The 21,428-nt window shown below is 43.1% G+C and overlaps 1 protein-coding gene across 2 annotated transcripts; it reads left to right on the top strand.

Annotated features, from left to right (window-relative positions):
• Window positions 1–385: 385 nt before the first annotated feature.
• Window positions 386–19,884, top strand: foxk2a (forkhead box K2a). Of its 2 annotated transcripts, none has more exons than XM_061708167.1 (9): window positions 386–851; window positions 5,750–5,944; window positions 9,553–9,694; window positions 9,874–10,020; window positions 12,024–12,217; window positions 12,309–12,511; window positions 13,489–13,746; window positions 13,831–14,028; window positions 18,067–19,884. In XM_061708167.1, exons 1-9 carry the CDS (start codon window positions 547–549, stop codon window positions 18,270–18,272), a joined length of 1,848 nt encoding a protein of 615 aa, XP_061564151.1. In that variant the 5' UTR covers window positions 386–546; the 3' UTR covers window positions 18,273–19,884. The 2 variants fall into 2 exon arrangements, with proteins under 2 accessions (XP_061564151.1, XP_061564150.1); XM_061708166.1 differs by having other exon boundaries at window positions 18,064–19,884.
• The last annotated feature ends 1,544 nt before the right edge of the window (window positions 19,885–21,428 follow it).

Raw genomic sequence — 21,428 nt, 5'->3', positions numbered from 1 at the left:
GTATGTATGTATGTATGTATGTATGTATGTATGTATGTATGTATCCATCCATCCATCCATCCATCCATCCATCCATCCATCCATCCATCCATCCATCCATCCATCCATCCATCCATCCATCCATCCATCCACTCCTCTCCCTAAAGGTCCGTCTCCACCTCTTCCATCTCTCCCTCCATCTGCGTGTCAGCCTGCACTGCAACCGACCTCCAGTCGGTTCGCTATTCCTCTTTATTATTGTTGTCATTGGTAAGAGCGACACATCTGCTTACACCGGACGGCTTCTCACTGGTGGAAACGTCCGTCCGTCGTGACGCTTCTGCCGGTTTGGCGGCTTGTGATTGGCCGGCGCTGCCCTGGTTCCTTCTCCCCGCCCCTCCTTATTGTGGTGGGTCGGAGCCGCTCAGTCCCGGTCCGGCACGTTCCTGGCCCAATTCTCCACCGTGCAACATTAGATCCCCCCCATTCCCCTTTCTCCTCATCTCACAAAACCCCCCCTGCAGCCGCCTCGGTCTCCGCACCCAGCGGCGCCAGACACCTCGGAAGATGGCGGTGGTGAGCGGGACAGCTCCGGCGGTCGCCCGGCTGGAGGGCCGGGAGTTCGAGTACCTGATGAAGAAGAGGTCGGTGACCGTGGGCCGGAACTCCTCGCAGGGCTCCGTGGACGTCAGCATGGGCCACTCCAGCTTCATCTCGCGGCGGCACCTGGAGATCTTCACGGCCGCCGGGGAGGACGGCGGTGCCGGTGCCGGTGCCGGGGACTTCTACCTGCGCTGCCTCGGGAAGAACGGGGTGTTCGTGGACGGGGTGTTCCAGAGGAGAGGGGCCCCCCCGCTGCAGCTCCCGCGCATGTGAGTCCGGGGTCCGGGGGGTTCGGAGGGGTTCGGGGGGGTCTGCACGGCCGTGCGGTTGTTGTGTTATTGTTTTGTTAGCCCGCAGCGGAGCAGCACGTGTTGTGTCTGCTACAGGCAGCGTGTTGCAGCAGCAGCACATGGACGTCTCCATGTCAGACACCCTTACCAGGGGCGAAAATCCCGTTTCATAGTTGGGGGGGGGGACAATAAACAGTAACATTTTAGAGAATAAATCCAGGGGGGGACAAGGAATAAAAGTTTTAGCCTTCCTTTAATACAGCATTTTGACATTTTCATCTCTATCTCGCAAACAGGCAGAAGACCTTTCTTAGAGCAATACAAAACAATGGTATTAGGTGGAAGGTGGCAATAATACAGCACATCTGACATAATACACTGCAAAAACCCAAAATCTTAACAAGAATATCTGTCTTATTTCTAGTTAAAATGTCTCATTTTTAGTTTAAAAAAAAAAATCTCATTACACTTAAAACAAGACTCATCACTGGAAAAAAACAACAATTTCCACCTGTTTCAAGTAGATTTTCACTTAAAATAAGTAGAAAAATCTACCAATGGAACAAGATTGTTTTGCTTATAAGATAAATCTTGTCCCACTGGCAGATTTTTCTACTTATTTCAAGTGAAAATTTACTTGAAACAGGTGAAAATTGTCAAATAAGTTATTTTTCTGGTGATGACTCTTGTTTTAAGTGTAATGAGATTTTACTGTTTATTATTATTTTCGGTTTCGGCCACAAATTTTCATTTTTTTACTACTGCATTGTTCCAAAATTATTAATTCTGTCTCAAATTATTCTAGGGGGGGACAGCTTTACTAATGGGGGGGACTTGTCCCCCCCTGTCCCCCCCGGGATTTTCGCCCCTGCCCTCACCTACCAAGAGAGTTTGTTTTCTTCGTTTTTTGGGGGGGGCCGAATTAATATACGTGCTTGATTCATAACCTCGGGTTATTCGTTGTTGGATTTCGCCCTCTATATAGTCCTTTATACCTGAGCCAGCCCGGGTCCCACTGTGGTGCACCATGTGGAAGGTGGCTTGTGCCGAAAAAACGCACATTATCCGAGCTCATTTGTACGCTGAATTATCGATTTGCCCCTTAACGAATGAAAACTGCCCCATGGCTGATTTGAAATGCTTGTATTTGGCAAAAGTTACACGCAAATCCTTAAATTGGCCAAATTGTAGAAGGAATTCGTCAAAACTTGTTGCAGAGTTTCCCCAGAGCTGGTTCCAGGATCTTCAGATATGGGGGGACTCAGTCCAAAAAAAGAGTTGCATCATTTTAAAGCTATTCAGTGGAAATGCAATAAAAGATTTATTGTACTATCAGATTTCACGTGCTGTTAAAGCCACCATGTGCAACTTGTAATGTCAACTCAATTCACCCTTATCTGTCTTAGTTTTCTTGAGGGCTGCACAAGATTTCGCTAAGTTATCGCCATCACAATATCAACATGCCAATACCAACATTGCAAAAACAAAGAGACGGTCACAACTTTACCAGAATCAGAATCATGTTTATTTGGCCAAGACAGAGAATTTGACTTGGTTATTTTCGCTCACTGTACAGTAAGTTACTTTCCAACTGCTATACATTTACATCCTAAATGTCAGTGATATATTTACCCAGTCAGATGAGTTCAAAGGGCTTTAATGGCGAAAGAGATGAGGGAGAAAAACATAGCCAAAGACATCAGGGATCAATTTTAGAAATACTGTTTGTTTATATACAGGTTTAGCTATAATGCATGTTTTTTCTAATGTCACCATTTTTTTATTGCTAACAGGAGTAAAAACCTTAACGGTATATTGTATATTGCTATTTTCTTCTTCTTAAGATCTTATAGTGTCCCACAGATGACACTATTTATCACCTATGCTTTTTTGTTCCTTATTTCCAGAGATCTTAATAGGGTGTCACCCATGTTGGGTCCAGTTTTTCAGTCCTAATGCTCCGGGTCTCCGTGGGAGCGTTAGGGTGTTATCTGTGGCTTCCCACCAGCTTAAACTCAGTTTACCTGAAATCCAGCGACAAAATGGATTGAATGCGTATTTTTAGAGGAGCAGAGCGGACATCTGTCTAAACCTCTCCACACCGCTACACCACCAACTAGAATGGCCACGACTCTGTGGTGATGCCGTTTCGCAGCGGTTCTGCACCCAGTGAGACTGGACCTTAAGTCTATAGTTTGGTCTTGTAGTTGTGCTAGATCCTGAAGATGCATGTCATTGGTTTATTTATGTTACTTAGGCCCCGTTTACACATAGCCGGGTATTTACAAAAACGGATATTTCCCCCTCTACGTTTTGAAAAATTCTCGTTTACACGAGATTGTTTTCAAAATCTCTTCGTTTACACGAATCCGCATAAATAAGCTGTTAACGTCATGCCAGCCAATCAGAATCCTGGAAAAAAACATCAACAAATGACACGTGTCCAGTTAAGGCTGATTTATGGTTCCGTGTTACACCAATGCAGAGCCTACGGCGTAGGGTATGCGGCGACGCACACCGTACGGCGCGCATCGCCGCGTACCCTACGCCGTAGGCTCTGCGTCGATTTAACGCGTAATTCAGGCTTTACTTCCAAGATGGAACAAGAGTCTTTCGTTTGGAGTGACAGAGAAGTGGAGTTACTTTTAAGTGTGACTTAATATAAAAAAATTGATATAAATCAGATGAAATGCAAGAAAATATTGACGGTGGCCAAACTAATTGTAAGCACAGGTCGCACACATGACGCTGGTGACGTGTCTGTTGCATAATGTGACGTTCTGAAGCCTAAATCTCCGTTTTCCTCTGTTTAGATGCAAACGTGAAAACAGAGTTTTTGAAAATCTCCACTTTGGCCGGAGTTTTCAGAAATGATCGTTTTTGGTGACTTTGAGCTCCGTTTTCGTGGAAACGAACGGCCAAAACGCATGAAAACACCTCCGTTTTTGCTCCGTGTAAACGGGGCCTTAGACACAATAAATAGGCACGCATGTTATTAGAGAAATTGCTGGTGTTGGTCCCAGCAGAACTCCATTATCCTAAACTGGAATAACTGGGTGTAGATAAAGAACACAATTTTCTTCTTAATGCTTGATTGTTATATTTTTTTGCTTTTTTAAATATTTTTACTCATATTTGACACAAACATTTCCAATTTGGAGATAAATGTAGTCTTGTAATGTATTGGTGACACTCTTCTGCTCCGCTACCTCCAGGCCCACCTGTCTCCCCTTTACCGTAAAAATGTTTTAATAACTATCAAACCGCAGAATTGTGCGGTGGCAAGTAGTGAGGACGGATTTTTTGCTTGTATGAAATACAGAGAAACCAAAAGCCTGCTTTCTCTTTTCTCCACACAAACATATTAATTCTGGGGGTTTAATGCGTGATTTGAATTAGGTGTGGTTCGTGTCCAACTTAGAACCAGTTCTCCGTTTGTTTTGGTCACCAACCGCAAAGAAAACAGCTGCTCAGTCAGGAGGACCGGTGCAGCTGACCCCAAAACGGTCTAGGTGCAGGTGTCAACCTCCAGTCCTGCAGAGCCTACTGCATGTTTAAGCTCTCACCCGATCAAATGAATGGATCACCATCGATTTGTCACCGCGGTCTGCACAAGTCTGCTCATGACACTCATTTCTGTTGGGCGTGTGTTGGCGCAGGAAACCGTCTAAACCACGCAGGGCGGAAGTTTGACGCCCTCTGATTATGTCACAGGTTTTGTAGAGGGATTTTAGTGGCCAATCGAGAGGCTCTATTTATTTATTTAAAGGACAATGTGCAGGTACATTAAAAAGATGGCTGCACCAGAGTTAGCCACAAGCTAATTTCCATCTGTAGTCAACAAATTCTTCTCGCGTGCACGTAGGTTGGGGCAAAGAAAGGAGTCTGAATGAATGCATTTGTCGAAATGTTGCCGTACCTCCTCTACGTGTAGATATTAAAAGATATTAGGAGAACACGGGTGTCGAAAACTGCAATATGAAAGATATTTAGCAAAATTGATGCTGCACATGTTGATATTGCGTCCTTAACTTTCACCGTCATTAAGTCACATCTGTGCCAGTCTGAGTACGACAATAGTCATACTCAGTAAAACAAGCTTCTGTAGCTTCTCGTCTGAGATTCAAAAGAGAAAGAAGAAAAGAAAAGCTGTGCTTCAGCACAGAACTGAAGTAACGTTGAATGCCTTAAAATGGTCTCTTTCTTTTTATTTTTTTGTAGCGGCGTTTCTTAAAAACCCGCCAGCGTTTGGAAACGGCAGCCAGCGTAGCAAATGGGTTCATCAAATGCCAAATTTAGTTTAAAACACTGTTTAAAGACACAGACTGGAAATATTAGGGCATTATTTTGGGGGGAAATAAGATGCACATGTAATGACGTGGCTGTGTGTGTGTGTGTGTATGTGTGTGAGCAAAAGAAAACAGATTCTTAAAACATTTCCTAGTTGATCCAACTGAAGGTTCTCTCACATCAGCCTCATCGTGCATGTGGCCTCTGGTTCTGCTCGTGTCAGCTACACGTTTACACCACTCAGCTTGAAATCTAGTTTTGTCCTGTTCCTGTTCTGGTGTTTTCACTTAAATAACATGAGATGTATTCATTTTGTCAGCACTTAATGTTTAATGTTTAGGTGCCAGCAGGCGGGCCAAATATAGCCGTAACCCCATTAATAATAAATGGGGCATGTTAGACGTGATCCGTTACATAATGGTGTTGCTGTACTGTATGTCCATATTTAACAAGCTCTCAGCGCTCCTCTTTGGGCTTCAGTTGGATCGTGACGGCGCGGTTGTTGCCGGGCAGGAGACTCGCCTCTACAGCGGCGTCGTAACGTATGAAACATCCATCACATCTTCCTCGTTGTTCCTCCGGTTTAGGTGTTGCTTCCGCTTTCCCAGCACAAGTATAAAGATCACCTTCACAGCCCTGTCCAGCGACAGGAAGGAGTCCAGGAACGTGCCCGAATCACCGGTCAAGCCTGTTCAGCCCCAAATTTCCCCGCTGACTATCAACATTCCCGACAACATAGCCCACCTCATGAGCCCGCTGCCCTCGCCCACCGGCACCCTCAGGTAGGAACGCCATGTTTTTATATGTACAGTGGGGCAAAAAAGTATTTAGTCAGCCACCAATTGTGCAAGTTCCCCCACTTGAAAAAGATGAGAGGCCTGTAATTTTCATCATAGCTATACTTCAACTATGAGAGACAGAATGGGGGGAAATAATCCAGGAAATCACATTGTAGGATTTTTACTGAATGAATTGGTAAATTCCTGGTTAAAATAAGTATTTGGTCACCTACAAACAAGCAAGATTTCTGTCTTTCAGAGACCTGTAACTTCTTCTTTAAGAGGCTCCTCTGTCCTCCACTCGTTACCTGTATTAATGGCACCTGTTTTAACTGGTTATCAGTATAAAAGACACCTGTCCACAACCTCAAACAGTCACACTCCAAACTCCACTATGGCCAAGACCAAAGAGCTGTCAAAAGACGTGAGAAAAAAAATGGTAGACCTGCACCAGGCTGGGAAGACTGAATCTGCAATAGGTAAGCAGCTCGGTGTGAAGAAATCAACTGTGGGAGCAATTATTAGAAAATGGAAGAAATACAAGACACTGATAATCTCCCTCGATCTGGGGTCCACGCAAGATCTCCCCCCGTGGGGTAAAAATGATCACAAGAACGGTGAGTAAAGATCCCAGAACCACACGGGGGACCTAGTGAATGACCTGCAGAGAGCTGGGACCAAAATAACAGGTACCATCAGTAACACACTACGCCACCAGGGACTCAGATCCTGCAGCGCCAGACGTGTCTCCCTGCTGAAGCCAGTACAAGTCCAGGCCCGTCTGAAGTTTGCTAGAGAGCATTTGGATGATGCAGAAGAGGATTGGGAGAATGTTATATGGTCAGATGAAAACAAAATACAACGTTTTGGTAGAAACACAACTTGTCGTGTTTGGAGGAGAAAGAAAGCTGAGTTGCATCCAAAGAACACCAAACCTACTGTAAAGCATGGGGGTGGAAACATCAAGCTTTGGGGATGTTTTTCTGCAAAGGGACCGGGGGTCCGTTTCACAAAGCAGGTTCAACAAACTCTGAGTCTAATCCTGAACTCTTAGTTGATCTACTCTGAGATCGGAAACTCTGAGTTTTCGGTTCCAGAACAGCGGATTTGAGGTAATTTACTCAACTCTAAGTAGTTTCACCTGGAGTTAAGCTCGTGCGTGAGGGAAATAAAAAGCCATCATCAGTAGAGCGCTAATACAAGGATTCACCATGGCAACCGGCGACACAAAAGAGCGACATACTTTTTATTTTTTTTTATTTTAAACTTTATTAATCATTTCAATTTACAAAATCTCTTTGGGGAAACGTTAGTTTGCATCTGAAGATCCACATACTTCACGCCGTGTCCTTTTTCACCCGAATGGAATTAGAGATTTTAATGCGCGCATACGGTGAATTTGAACATGTTTTTCGAAAAAAGAGTAACACCGCAGCACAGAATAATATAAAATGAATTTAACAGATCTCCACATCATTCACCTGCAATCCTGTGGAACTCCTTGACGGTTTGGACAGGTTTATGATAATAGGCTTGCCACCCGTCCCTTGAAATACGGAATTGTTCCGTAATTGAGAATTAAAAGTTGCGTTCCGTATTGAATACAGACACATATTATGCCAGGGGTCTCCAACCCTGGTCCTGGAGAGCACCTATCCAGCATGTTTTAGATCTTTCCCTGCTTCAGCACACCATGATACAAGGAGCTGTGTCAACAACAGAACTGTCCAGACCTTGATGACAAGTTAATGATGACCATTGATTGGAATCAGGTGTGTTCATGCAGGGAGACACCTAAAACATGCTGGATAGGTCTCTCCAGGACCGGAGTTGGAGACCCCTGTATTATGCTCTTATTTATTCATGTAATAATATACAGGTGGAGGTCGGAACATTTGAATATATTGCAAAACTTCATTCGTAGTAAATTCAACTTAAGGTGAAACAAATATTATTTCCCACTACATGCAAAGTGAGATATTTCAAGCCTTTATTTTTTATAATTTTGATGATTAGCCTATGGCTCAGAGTTTATGAAAACCCCAAATAAAAAATCTCAAAAAATTTGAATATATTATGAAATCATTTAACAATTCAATCATCAAAATTATAACAAATAAAGGATTAACATATATTGCTTTGCCTGTAATGAGACTATGTATAATGGTCTGATAACCATCTCCCGACGAATATTTAATTCTCTGCGCATTAATTCTGCACCTTCATCAATTGTGTCTTCATCAAAAGGACATGCCATGTTCGTGACAATGGACTTCTAATATATATATATACTGACTCTGTTTTTAATGACAGACGGCAGAACTTTGCCAAAACTCGCCTGCTGACTGAATGAATGAGGAAATCAAATGTGCGTGTGGCTCTGAAAGAGGGCAGAGACGCAGAAAAACTCCAGGTTTCACGATATAAACCTGGTCCCGACCAGGTTAGTTTGAGAGAGTCTGTTACTACGGTAACTGACCGAGAGCTTAAGTTACCTCTCTTTGTGAAACAGGCTAGAGTTACCTCTCTTTCTCTAGTTTGAGTTACCTCCCTTTGTGAAACGGAAAACTCAGAGTTTCCCTCATTTCAGGGTTAACAGACTCCGAGTTTTCACTAAACCTGCTTTGTGAAACGGACCCCGGGACGACTGATCCGTGTAAGGGAAAGAATGAATGGGGCCATGTATCGTGAGGTTTTGAGTGAAAACCTCCTTCCATCAGCATTAAAGATGAAACGTAGCTGGGTCTTTCAGCATGACAATGATCCCAAACACATCGCCCGGGCAAAGAAGGAGAGGCTTCGTAAGAAACATTTCAAGGTCCTGGAGTGGCCAATCCAGTCTCCAGATCTCAACCCCATAGAAATCTTTGGAGGGAGTTGAAAGTCCGTGTTGCCCAGCGACAGCCCCAAAACATCACTGCTCTAGAGGAGATCTGCATGGAAGAATGGACCAAAATACCAGCAACAGTGTGTGAAAACCTTGTGAAGACTTACAGAAAACCTCTGTCATTGCCAACAAAGGTTATATAACAAAGTATTGAGATGAACTCTAGTCATTGACCAAATACTTATTTCCCACTATAATTTGCATATACATTCTTTAAAAATCACACAATGTGATTTTTCTGGATTTATTTTTTTTTTCCATTTTGTCTCTCATAGTTGAGATAAACTTGTGATGAAAATGACAGGCCTCTCATGTTTTTAAGTGGTAAAACTTGAACAATTGGTGGCTGACCAAATACTCAGATTTATTTTCTCTGTTTCAAACTCCAACTCCAATCCTGTAACTTTTGCACAGACTCATATCCGGCACTTTACAAACCTCATTGTACATTTCTGTCTATACTTTTTACCTATCCTAAGTTCCTAAGTCACTTTTGTACAGACTCACCCGGCACTTTAAAACCTCATTTTGTACATTTCCAGTCTACATTTTATTTGACTGTTTATACTTTTTATTGTTTATACGTTTAATTTTATTTTATCTCTTATATATTTGTTTTTATATTTGTATTGTGTTGCACCAATCCCCAAAACAAATTCCTCGTGTGAAAACTTGGCAATAAACCCTTTTCTGATTCTGATTCTGATTCAAATCCATTCTCTAGCGCTGCAAACTCCTGTCCATCGAGTCCACGGGGGGCGGGGCTCTCTAGCTACAGAGCCAGCCGGGTTCTAACCTCTGACCTCATAGGAGACAACTCCCAACCCGAGAACGACAAGGAGGCGTCGGGGGAGGACAGCCCCAAGGTGAGAGAGGGCGGCCGAGGGCAGGGGGAGGACAAACATCTGCCGCGTGTGCTGGTAACGTGGATGCAGAGTAGATGAAGTCGGGTCTCCAAACATCGCCGGCCGCCGACTTTGAACCCGCCCGTGTTTGTATTTGCGTACACGTCCAATATTAACTTGGTTTCTCTCTTGCTCCGCAGGACGACTCCAAACCCCCGTACTCGTATGCACAGCTAATAGTCCAGGCGATCACTATGGCTCCAGACAAGCAGCTCACGTTGAACGGAATATACACCCACATCACAAAGAACTACCCCTACTACAGAACGGCTGATAAAGGCTGGCAGGTCAGTGTGTTTGCTGGTCGGATCAGTCGTTTCTGGGTGTGAAACATCCCTGGGTGAATAGCCGCGTTGACACGGTTCAGTTAGTCCCATGGAAGGTCTCCAGCATCGTCCAGGGTGTTCATGCAAAACCACACACTCAATTCCCTATTTATTTATTTATTTTTATGTGACGTTATCATGTCGGCTCGTGAGACCGGAGGAGGTCTGTTTTTAGGCCTTGGTGATAATGGACAAAGATTAACATTCCAGTGTATTTTGGCCCGGTCATAATTAACCTTTTATATCTCAGTGTTTTCCATGTTCAAGTCACTTCAAAGTCAAAGTACGTGATGTTACAATGAAGCTCATCAATGCAGACGTGGAAGTCAGAAATGTCGAACTGAGACACGTCATTCTTGTTTTAAAGCAACGAGTCAAGTAAATAAGTAACTATTTATATTAATAAACGATAAAAGTCTGTGAAATCCTTCTTACAACATAAATAACAATACAAGAGATATGTTCATGATTTATACTTTACTTCCTGTATGTAGCACAGACGTAAAAAAACGGAGCAAATAAGGTACATTTCCGCTGATAAATGTTGAGCATCAGTTGTTTTTGCAGCAAACTATCGATCTTCTTCTGGATTTGAAACCGATAAAGAAGAAATAACAGAAGTAGAAATATGTATCAAGAAACATACCTGGGCAGCAGTTGTAGCTAGTGAGCTGATGTCTGTTTCAGACCCCTCCAGAGGTTTTTATTCCAAAAAACGATTAGCGACTTCTTTCAGCTGCCATCGAAGACCTTTGTGGCTTTAACTTTTAGGCTCGTATCTTTGTCACTCTTCTCAGCGAGCAGCCCGCGCTGCCGCTGCCCCTCATGTGCCCTGCGCTGGCCCGGGGCCACTGAATGATATTTATCGTCTAATCAACGTAGTGATTACAGTAAATATTCAGTCAGGACAAAGGAGCAGGGCTGGAATTGTCACGTAGGTAAAATAATCAACAAAATAAATTAATTTGTAGTTCTAAATAGATTCTGTGTTTTCATTCCTCTCTCCTGCAGCATTTATTACAATTACATTCAGACTGTAAAGCCAACAGCGACTTTCCTCACGGAGGCGGTGATGACATTGGCTGATGTGAACGTCCACCTAACTCTTGGCATTTCAGAAATGTTTGCAATGTTGAAATATTTCAAATTGGACAGTGAATGCAGTGCAGCTCCCGGTTTCCAGCTCGGGAACTGGCTGTTTGTTTTTTGTGGATTGCCAAACTATTGGATCGGGGCTCGGTATCGTCCAATACTTAAAAAAAAATGACTCGGGAGCAAAAGAAAAATGTGACTCGGACTAAATCTCTAGATTCTCTGGAAGCAGAGTATGAGTCCGTGAAGCCAACAGTTGTCCATGTTTACATCCCCAAATGAGTGGACGTAGACCTTCTGGCTTTGGACAGTGATGGGGGACAGATTGAACCATACAACATTTCATACTAATAAACTTTCATTTTAAATTATTTTTATTTTAAGTGAGAGGATTAATGTACTAAAATGATAGTAAAGAGCAGCATAATTTCTATAAACGCATTATACAGTCATGCAGAAGTCTCTGAGCCAAAACTCGGTTAAATACATAATGGCGGTGTCTGGTGAAAAGAAGCGGCCTGCTCACTCCTCAGGTTAAGGAGGAGACCTGAGCTCAGTGCAGGGCCCTCCCGGGGTTGGTAGAGGATGGCAATGCCCAGAACTGACTTAGGTAGGAGCACTGGGTGATGTAATGGGAAAAAATCGGGGATAAAAAGAATAAATAAATACATAATGACGGTGAAAAAGATGTTATATGTTGTTGTCCATTTGAAGTTTTACTTGGGTAATACTAAACCAACCACCATCAGATGATCTTTATTAGGATTTACAGGGGGGGGGTGTTAACGTGTTTATAAAGATCTCGTGTAATAACACACATCATTCATCGGGGAGGCTTTTCCTTGAACAAAAATGTCTTTTGTTTCCGTCAGAATTCGATCCGCCACAACCTGTCCCTCAACCGCTACTTCATCAAAGTGCCCCGCTCCCAGGAAGAGCCCGGAAAAGGCTCCTTCTGGAAAATCGACTCGGCCTCCGAGGGGAAGCTGGTGGACCAGGCCTTCAGGAAGCGCCGGCCCCGCGGCGTGCCCTGCTTCCGGACCCCCGCCGGCCCGCTGTCCTCCAGGTACCGCTGTCACACGCCACATTATATAGTATAGTATTAAAGGAGCCATGTCCGTGATCCCACTGAACCCGGTCTGGCTTCTTTCCCCCAGGAGCGCCCCGGCTTCTCCCAACCACACAGGGGCGCTGTCGGCCCACTCCAGCGGGGTCCAGACTCCAGACAGCCTGTCCAGAGAGGGGTCCCCAGTTCCCACGGAGCCGGAGTCCAGCCAGCCCCCCCCGCCCACCCAGACCGCCACGGCGCCGCCCAAACTCGCTGTAATTCAAGAGGCTCGGTTCACGCAGAACTCTCCCGGTGAGACTCTCCTGCCTTCACCAGAGTGTTTAGACATCATCCTTATAAACGTTTTTCCTTGCCACTGTTTGGCTTAAGGTTTTTCTCCCACTAGGGGAGTTTTTACCTGCCATTGTTTATGTAATAATTGCTCGGGGGTTCATGTTCTGGGTCTCTGGAAAGTGCCGAGAGACAACATCTGTTGTATTAAACGCTATATAAATTTAATTGAATTAAAGAAAGTAAACATCTCAGTAGGGCTGTTCGATTAATTAATATGTAATTAGAACGATGTTAAAACGTGAAAATCGTAAAATCGATTTTTCACTTTTTTTTTTTTTTTTTTTTTTTTTACCTTGTCTGCACACATAATAATGATTGATACCATATTAATGATTGATGGAAATACCTCTCAATACCTGCGACAAGTGCCCCATCGGAGAGGCTCTTTAGTGTAGGAGGGGGCGTTGGAACATGCCACCGGGTAGACCGGCTCGTGTTCCTTGCAAAAAACTTGCAAATGTGAATAGCAAATGTAATGACTGACATTACACACCTCTACCTCCTTCATGGGTTGCATTATTATTTAGCATGCAAAGACCCAGTTTAGTTTAATTAGAAAATGTCTTGTTTTATTTAATTGGAAATATAACTTACTGTATGTTTGCAAGTGCTGATTTGCTGATTTTTTTTTTTTTCAGAGATAAAACTTTATATTTTATTTTATTTTTTTTAAAACTTTTTTTCAACTTATTTTACAGAGCTTTGCACTTTATTCATTCCTTTTTGGTTTAATAAGAGCAAAGTTTGCACTTAAAGTCCAATGGGGCAAATGTTCAATAAAAAAACAGCATATTTGAAATCATTTCTTTGCCTTTTGTCAATTCACAAAATAATTGTAATCGAAAATCGGATTTTGAGAGAAAAAAATCGAGATTTTATTTTTGGGCAAAATCGAACAGCCCTACATCTCAGAGTAAAAAACCTGGCTTTTGCAGGTTCCCCCCTCGGCAACCAGCCCGTGTTGATCGCCGTGCAGCGCCAGATGCCTCAGACGACCATCAAGCCTGTCACCTACACCATGGCAACGCCGGCCATCGTAACGACATCGGTCAGCTCCGCCCCCGGCATGCAGACGGTGCACGTCGTCCGCCAGATCCCGGCTGTCACCATGGCAACGGTGGGCGGGCAGCCCGCTTCCACGGTCGGCCCCAAGCCCCAGGAGAACGGAGGAGGAGAGCACCAGGAGATCAAAGGTGAGTCGACGCAGATCCGCCTGCGTTTGTCACCGTCGTCGGGGTAACCGCGCTCTCACGGTTTGCGTTTTTGGCCCGTTGCAGTAAAAGTGGAGCCGATCCCATCCATCACAGCCTCCTCTATAGGTGGAGTCGGCCGCATCATCCAGAGCACCCAGGCGGCTCCCCTGACAACGGTCACCATCGTGCAGCAAGCCCCACTCGGTCAGCACCAGCTTCCAATCAAGGCCATCACCCAGAACGGGACGCATCTGGTTCCCATCAGCACAGCTGCCTGCTCAGGTGAGACACACATATACACACACAGACACACACACAGCTCAAAAAAACTCAATACTACCATAGACTTAAAATACAAGGGACTGCAAAACAGGAGATGCATATCCATAATACATAAAAATGGGGGAAAGGCCATCTAGATGCAGTTTGTACCATTACAGACTTGAAAACTGAATAAAAAAGTAAAACAAAAGTAAAAATGTGAAACAAAATACATAAAAGCGGTTTCTGAAAAACAATCAGAGATCAAAAATCTGCATGTCATGTCAAGATTTAAAGTCAGCCCCTCATCAGGCTGAGAGACCAGAAACAAACTGCACTAAAATCTACTTTGTCCCAATGGAGTTCCCATGGACGGAAACTCTGCTCGCTGTTGAGTCATCTTCAGGCACTTTCTGAAACCCCGCCTCCTCCATATGGGTGAATCATGATGAATGTCAGTCATTAGTTAAACTGACATTTAACTAATGACTGCTCAAAAGGGAAAATGTTCAGACTTGTGTTTTAACGTCTGCAGTATTTTTCTACACTGAATCCAGTCGATTCCAGTCCATCATTTGTGATGTTTTTCTGATCCAGTTAGGGCTACAACGATTCCTCGAGTAACTCGATTACAAAAAATGATGGAGGAATTTCCTCTGCCTCAAAGCCTCGTTAAAAAAAAAAAAAATGTTTTACTTCACGTTTCGCACGGGTTTTTTTTTAATGTGACACGACGTGCTAACGCGCATGTGTCCCTTATAAAGCGGAAGAAGATGGGACTGACAACAGTGACAATGAGAAAACTCAGCAAAATAATAAAAAAGGCCACATGGTGTAAGACTCTTGTTCCGAGTCCCGGACCAAGCATTTCTGTTTAAATGTGTTGGTTCTGAATGTGAAGTTGCACAATTTAAAAGCAGTGTTTAAGAATATTTTTTATTTTAGATACTTAGAAAAAATAAGTTCTTTTTTTGATGTTTCAGGAAATGTTAAGTTTAAAATAATTGTATTTATTTTTATTGGAAAATTTAACAAACAGTTTACTAGTTTGCATAATGTGTAAATAAATGTCAATTATTCTCATAAAAGAAACAAATTGGTTGTTTTTATTAAAGTAATCTGTCTTTTTTTTTCTATTGTATATTTATAATTGGGCTTTAATAAAGCAAAAGTAAGTTTTATCCGATTAATCGATGGAGTATTTCATAGAATAATCAATCACCAAAATATTGGATAGCTGCAGCTCTAGATCCAGTTACGGTAAGCTGCCAGTAGTTCCCACCGTGATCCTTTGCAGCTTCACATTCACAGGGATCCTGTAATGAATATTGCTTCACAGTTCATAACAGGCCTGTTGCCTGGACCTCATGCCTCGTCGGGGGGGCAGCACATCAGAAGAGAGTTCCAGTCACTGATGTTACTGATTGGTCGCAGCACGGTGGTGCTGGTCTCAGTTCTGTTCGTACGGCCTCGGTAGATGGTTTCTAAGGTTGCTAAGCGACGCGTCGGGGTTGACGGAGCAGCAGTGGATCAAGTCCGGTGCCAAAGCTGGTGATGTGCCCAGTCCTGGTGGCGTTTCTCTCTGCAGCATCTTGAGCCACTATGTCACTCAGGCTTTGTCCCTTTTTGAAGTTTTTGTGGTTAGACATCGTTAACGGTGGTGCTGAGGTGCTTCTGTCCTCGCGGCCCTGTTGCACCTCTGTTAAGGTCTCTTACAACCTCCCACGGTGTAGCCGTTGATGAAGCTGTTGCGCCACCCTGCAGTTACAGCCGCGCTAGCAGCTGGCTGTGTTAACAGGCCCCTGTTGTTTATGATTAGTTAATGTCTTGTTAGCCTCTAATTGAAGAGTTATGTTGCTGTAGCTCCAGCCTGACGGGTGGAGCTCGGTGCTGCATCTTTATACCACCTTTCACTTCTGCTCAGACTGGTTGCACCTCTGATACATGATGGTAGCACCTACATTAAACTGAGTTATAGTTGTCCATCTCCACAAAAAGTACATTGCCTTCTTCGTTCTAAAATATGAAAGTGAAGTAAATAGGTCAATTAAAATAGGAATTTAAAAAATCTGTTGGAGTGTCAGCTGAACAAACAAACACAAATGAACAATGAACATTATGATTTGACGGCCTTGTACGCTGATTTTAGTTCTTTTAAACGTTTTTTCTCTTAGACTAGCATTTTATTATTACTGTTTTAACTATGTATTGTGGAGCACGACCCAGCATAAGCTTTTCACAATGCATGTACTTGTACATTCTGTGTGACAAATAAACACCTTGAACCTTGAACCTTGAACCTTGATGCATTGGGGCATTGGGTTTGTGCCCAGGCAACAAGTGAGTGATGATTAAAGTTGCTTTGAAAATGAATGAAAATTATGGTCGTCAACTAACCTTTATCACCTGAGGAAAACGAGACGCAACGAAAATGCTGGTCATGTGACGATAACGATAATTAAATATATAATGCAATATCGTAGAGGAATAAAAATGAGAATGAAATATAGCTTACAAAATAAATACTCTGCTAAAATGTGTCGTCTTTTTCGTTGACCAAAACAAGATGAAATGTTCGAACAAAGATCCTCAATGTCCATGTTTTCAGTAGTTTCCTCTGGTTTAGTTCTGCTGCTGGTGACGTCACGTCCTCACGGGGAATCAGATCCAGAAGATGCAGCTGCAGAGTTAGAGGCTGATGCCGTTAACGTAGAGCTCTAGGTTCACGTCAGTTAAAAACAAAGTTAAAGAGAGAAAGGGGCCGATAGCCGGCCACGCGGGAATCTGCTCTGGGGCTGGAGAAGAAGAAGATCCATCTTTGGATACACTTTCCTACATAGACATGGAAAAGAAAACCCAATGTGTCGTTGAAAAAGAAATAGATGGGGAGAAATGCGGAAAAATAAATATGTTGTAAACTCAAATTAGAGTCTTCTGTATCTGGAATGAATGTATTCTTGAGTTTATAAGGTAACAATAATATAATAATAAGATAACCTTGTTTGAATTGTAAAATGGGTTTGGCTAAATACAATCTTTGACTAAAAATAGACTAAAATGGTCCCGGACAATTTTGACTAAAATAAGACTTTTAGTCGACTGAACCTTGACACGACTAAAAGGAGAATGAACGTAACTAAATCTAATTAAAACTAAAATGATTGCTTGACCCAAAGACTAGACTAAAACTAAAATTGAAACAGGCTGACAAAAACGACACTAGTGATGATGTCACACGCAGCCCCAGCAGGTAACATCAGCGAACCCCAGTAGACCAGCGTCTGGGGTGCAGAGATGCTCCTTCACAGTAACATGTCCAGGTTTACTCCCCCGCCTGTATCTCTGCTCAGTCTGCACATTTGATCTGAAATCTCACGTAGTTGAGGGAAAAATGTGATTTTTAACTTTGTCAAGCATTCAGATCAGTGCTAAACTGTTTCAGACATTAGCGTAAGAAAAGAGCTGCTGCTGGAGCGCCGTCATTGCCGAATCTTATTCTAAGAGATTTGAGCTTTACTTTTGGCCACCTTTCCTGTTTCGTGTCTTCATAAACACGCTGCCAGCTTCAGTTTGAATAGTTTTTACTCTGCAAAGTGTTCAGGTATTGTAACACCTCAGATCAGGATCCAGAATGCAGAGGTGGGTAAAGTAAAAGTAAAAAGTACCCATTAAGAAAATTACTTAAGTAAAAGTATAAAAGTACCTCAAATTAAATATAATAAAGTACCAAAAGTACATGGTGTAAAATGTACTTAAGTTCAAAAGTAAAAAGTACAAAGTACAAAATTCTTTTCAAAAGGATTGCAAAGAAATCGGAATATATTCTTTGCTGAGTTTGCTTTTCTTCTGTGAGCGTGTGTCGTTCCTCCTCCATTTTCAGCAAGTAGAGAAAAATAAAAGTATCAATAAAAGTACAAATTCTCAAAAATCTTACTTAAGTACAGTAACAAAGTACCTGTACTTCGTTACTTTACACCACTGCCAGAATGCAACTGTACGAGCGTCTTCACACCCCGAACGGAGATGAGTTTTAATGAACCCTGTTCTCTGTGTCAGCAGCTAACCCTCTCCATCTCCTGGCGACTCACGCCTCGGCCTCGGCTTCCCTCCCCACCAAGAGGCAGAACGGGGAGCTGCAGGAGCCGCCCGAGTCCAAGAGGGTGAAGGTGGAGGCGGAAGAGGCCGGCGGGGCGGCAGCTGCCGGCGGCAACGCCAGCAACAACAACGGCACCACGGACACAACTGTAGAGGCCGGTGACAAGTAGCCCCCCCCCCAACACTCGGCTCTCAGACATCCCACAGCCCCCACCCCGACCCTCCGTACCACCCAGTGTCATCATCTTCTCCAAGGTGCCAAAAAGAAACGGACTACAGAATGTGCAACCCCCCTCCCCCCCACGACACACACACCTCTCTTCCGCCTATTTAAGACCACGAAATACGATGCAAAAACTCAAGACCAAATTGAACGTGTTGCTGATGACTGTGAATCCACTACACCTGAAACCCAGATAGCAAGAAGAAGCTTGGAGAGGAGAAGGAAAGAAGTTTAAAAATAAGTTTTAAAACATCCAGGAGACAAGCACTATCTTATTTCACAAGTCTGGAAGAGGGCTCTCGTCCCTGGTAGCATTACAGAGAGGCGCCACGGTGCGTGTCGGATGGAAGCAATCAAAAGGCAGCGTCACCAGTAGTGTATTCCTCAAAGGGAAGTGTGCGTGGACATTCCCATCTCCGGCAGCTAGCCTCCATGTTGACCTCCCCAACCCAGTGGTGAGTAGAAACGCAGTATTCTGCCGTATCCCAGTGTTTCCCAAGGCACAGATACTATCTAGTAATAATTAAAGACAACTAAATACTGTAAGTGGGGTCTCCAAGAACATTTAAACATCTCAACATGGTATTTTTGGGAATTTTTTTCGTTGTTGTTGTTGTTTTTTTGTATGTGGACTCTCTTTGGTGAAATGAATGTAGTCTTTCTTTCCTTTAAAGAAAACACTATCGAGTGGATGCTTTTTTTTCTGCTCATTGATGCAAAAGACATTTCTTTATCACTGTACATCAGATTTTTTTTTTCTTTTCATATTTTACAAATATCCTATGAAATAAAAAGTATATTCCCGTGTGTATTTGACCGTATGCGTCATCGAGCTTGCATGTTAAGGATGTAGAATCAAATGTACCAGAGCAGATGATATGATTATGGAACTGAAGAAAAATGAGACTGAATCTACGCTCTGCGACTCTGACCAGTGCTGCACTTAACTTCTTTTTTTTATTATTGTTACATTTTTTATTTGTTACCCCGTCATCAACGGCTGTTTGTTACTTTCTGTTGGCAGTATCTCTGCTTGATCCTTTTATTCTGTTGCGACCATTTAAAAAGTCTATTCAGATTGTATTCTATGTCACACAAAGAAAACAAGTGATAGATGTTTGTTCTGCTTAAGTGGAAAAAAAATGCATTTTCTTTTCTTTTTTTTTATAAATTTATTTAAAACAGAACTTTTTAGTTTGTATTTCATTTAGTAAATGGTTTCTCCGCTGAGCAAACGCAAACTTCTGTCTGTTATTTCTTTTTCTTTGCGGGGATTTCTGTTTTTCAGAAGCATTCCTCACAGGTGGGAATATTTCAATTAAAGCCACCCTATGTAGTAATACCACCTCTGGCCATCTGGTGGCATCATGTTGGGTCACTGGCCAGGGGGCTACTACATCTGGACGCTCAGTAAAGAGTGACAGGCCGGGATTTGAACCTGCACCTCCTGCAGGAGGGCGATAGGCTCTGAATATGTTGCCCCGCTCGACAGACTGAGCTCTCCGGGGCCCCAAGACCCTGTTTTGACCTTTGAGGCCTGAATAAAATCTTACTTTAAAGCTGGTGGTTTTTTTTATGCTGTTTACTTTATCGACAGGCCGCCCTGAGCAGTTTTGGGTTGCTAGTCAGATTGGGCCTAACCGGCTCCACTAATCCCTGTTTCAGCTCCAGCAGCGCTCGGATGTGAGTGGATGTAAGGTAACGTTAATCAACATCATAGGTAGTCAGAGTTTAGCCAGCCAGGCTAAAATAGCTACGTTGCAGTAACTGATCTAAGATGGGCGTGTCCCAGCTGGCTTCCATGCCTGCTTGTTCCACCCATTTTTGGGTTAGCTGGGTTTAGGTGCCATGCAGTAAGATATAAAAAAATGACTTTAAAAGCACTTTTCAGAAAATCTATGGGCGAATTCACAGTCTGAGCTGTATAAGACATGAAGTGCACCTCTAGTGGGATGAAGTGGTATAACCACACATGCCGGACCGTCTGCAGTTAGAGCTGGGTCAGCGGCAGAGGCAGATATAGGGGGAGGCTACTTGGGCTCAAGCCCCGAACGTTTTTCCAAAAGCCCTGGATCTGAAAAAACAAAAAAAAAGAATCGTCTGGTATAAATGTTCAATTCGGGCGCGGCGCAAACACCGCGGCAGGTGCCGTCTCGCGCGCCGCCGAGCTCTGTGGGGAAGTGTCCGCTCTGCGCGCAAAGCGCAGACCGAGCCGCTGTTCTGTCGATTTTTGCTACTCTATCAAAAAGATTCTACCTAATGGTTTTCTACCTTTTGTAGAGCTACAATTTTATTGTGTTTTACTCCCTAGCCCACTTCCTTTTCCCAACAAGTGGTCCTTGTCTCTTGCCAGGCCGTCATTGTAAATAAGAATGTTCTTAATGATCTGCCTGGTTAAATAAAGGCCAATGACTGAATGAATATCAAATAAAGCGGTAGAATTGTTTATTTTTTTTCTCTTTATCGTATAATGTTCACAAAGTGTAATGCAATTCATGTCATGGGTAGTGTATTTTGAAGGATCAAACACTCAACATCCCATGTTTTCAATTTTAAATCAATATTTCAGGGGTAGCATAATTTGATAGTCCAGTAACATCCTATCAAATAATGCATTCAGGTAAGATACTGATCACCTCACGGCCACTGCAGGATGAATCTCAGCATTCTTATACCGCAATTTATCCATTTTAAATCAATATTTCAGGGGTAGCATAATTTGATAGTCCAGTAACATCCATCCATCCATCCATTATCTATACCCGCTTTATCCTTTGCAGGGTCTGCTGGAGCCTATCCCAGCTAATTTTCAGTCACATCCTATCAAATAATGATCCCGTCACTTAATGCATTCAGGGCACGGGAAGCATCTAAAATGATCTCTGCTGGCCTGATACTGCGCCGCAAAATATCTAAAATTATCTAAATATCTTAAAATATCTTAGGGATTTTGAGGATGTTTCTCGTGGTTAACCACAGCGTGGACTGAAGGGATGCAAAAAATGATGGGCGTGGCAATCAAACTTTGAAAATCGACTGTGCGCAGAACCACAAAGTAGCAGATCTCGAAGGGTAGCATGGATCGACAGAACACCGGCTTTCC

The sequence above is a fragment of the Cololabis saira genome, chromosome 19, assembly GCF_033807715.1.
Source record: "Cololabis saira isolate AMF1-May2022 chromosome 19, fColSai1.1, whole genome shotgun sequence".
NCBI lineage: Eukaryota > Metazoa > Chordata > Actinopteri > Beloniformes > Belonidae > Cololabis > Cololabis saira.
Note: the sequence above shows the minus strand (reverse complement) of the source record. Positions and strands in the feature narration are given on the sequence as shown.

Bases quoted from the DNA above. Each gene is read 5' to 3' on its own strand.
- foxk2a (XM_061708166.1), top strand. From the start codon at position 547: ATGGCGGTGGTGAGCGGGACAGCTCCGGCGGTCGCCCGGCTGGAGGGC. The intron at 9,695-9,873 runs GTGAGAGAGGGC...CTTGCTCCGCAG, and splicing joins CGGGGGAGGACAGCCCCAAG to GACGACTCCAAACCCCCGTA. The intron at 13,747-13,830 runs GTGAGTCGACGC...GGCCCGTTGCAG, and splicing joins AGAGCACCAGGAGATCAAAG to TAAAAGTGGAGCCGATCCCA.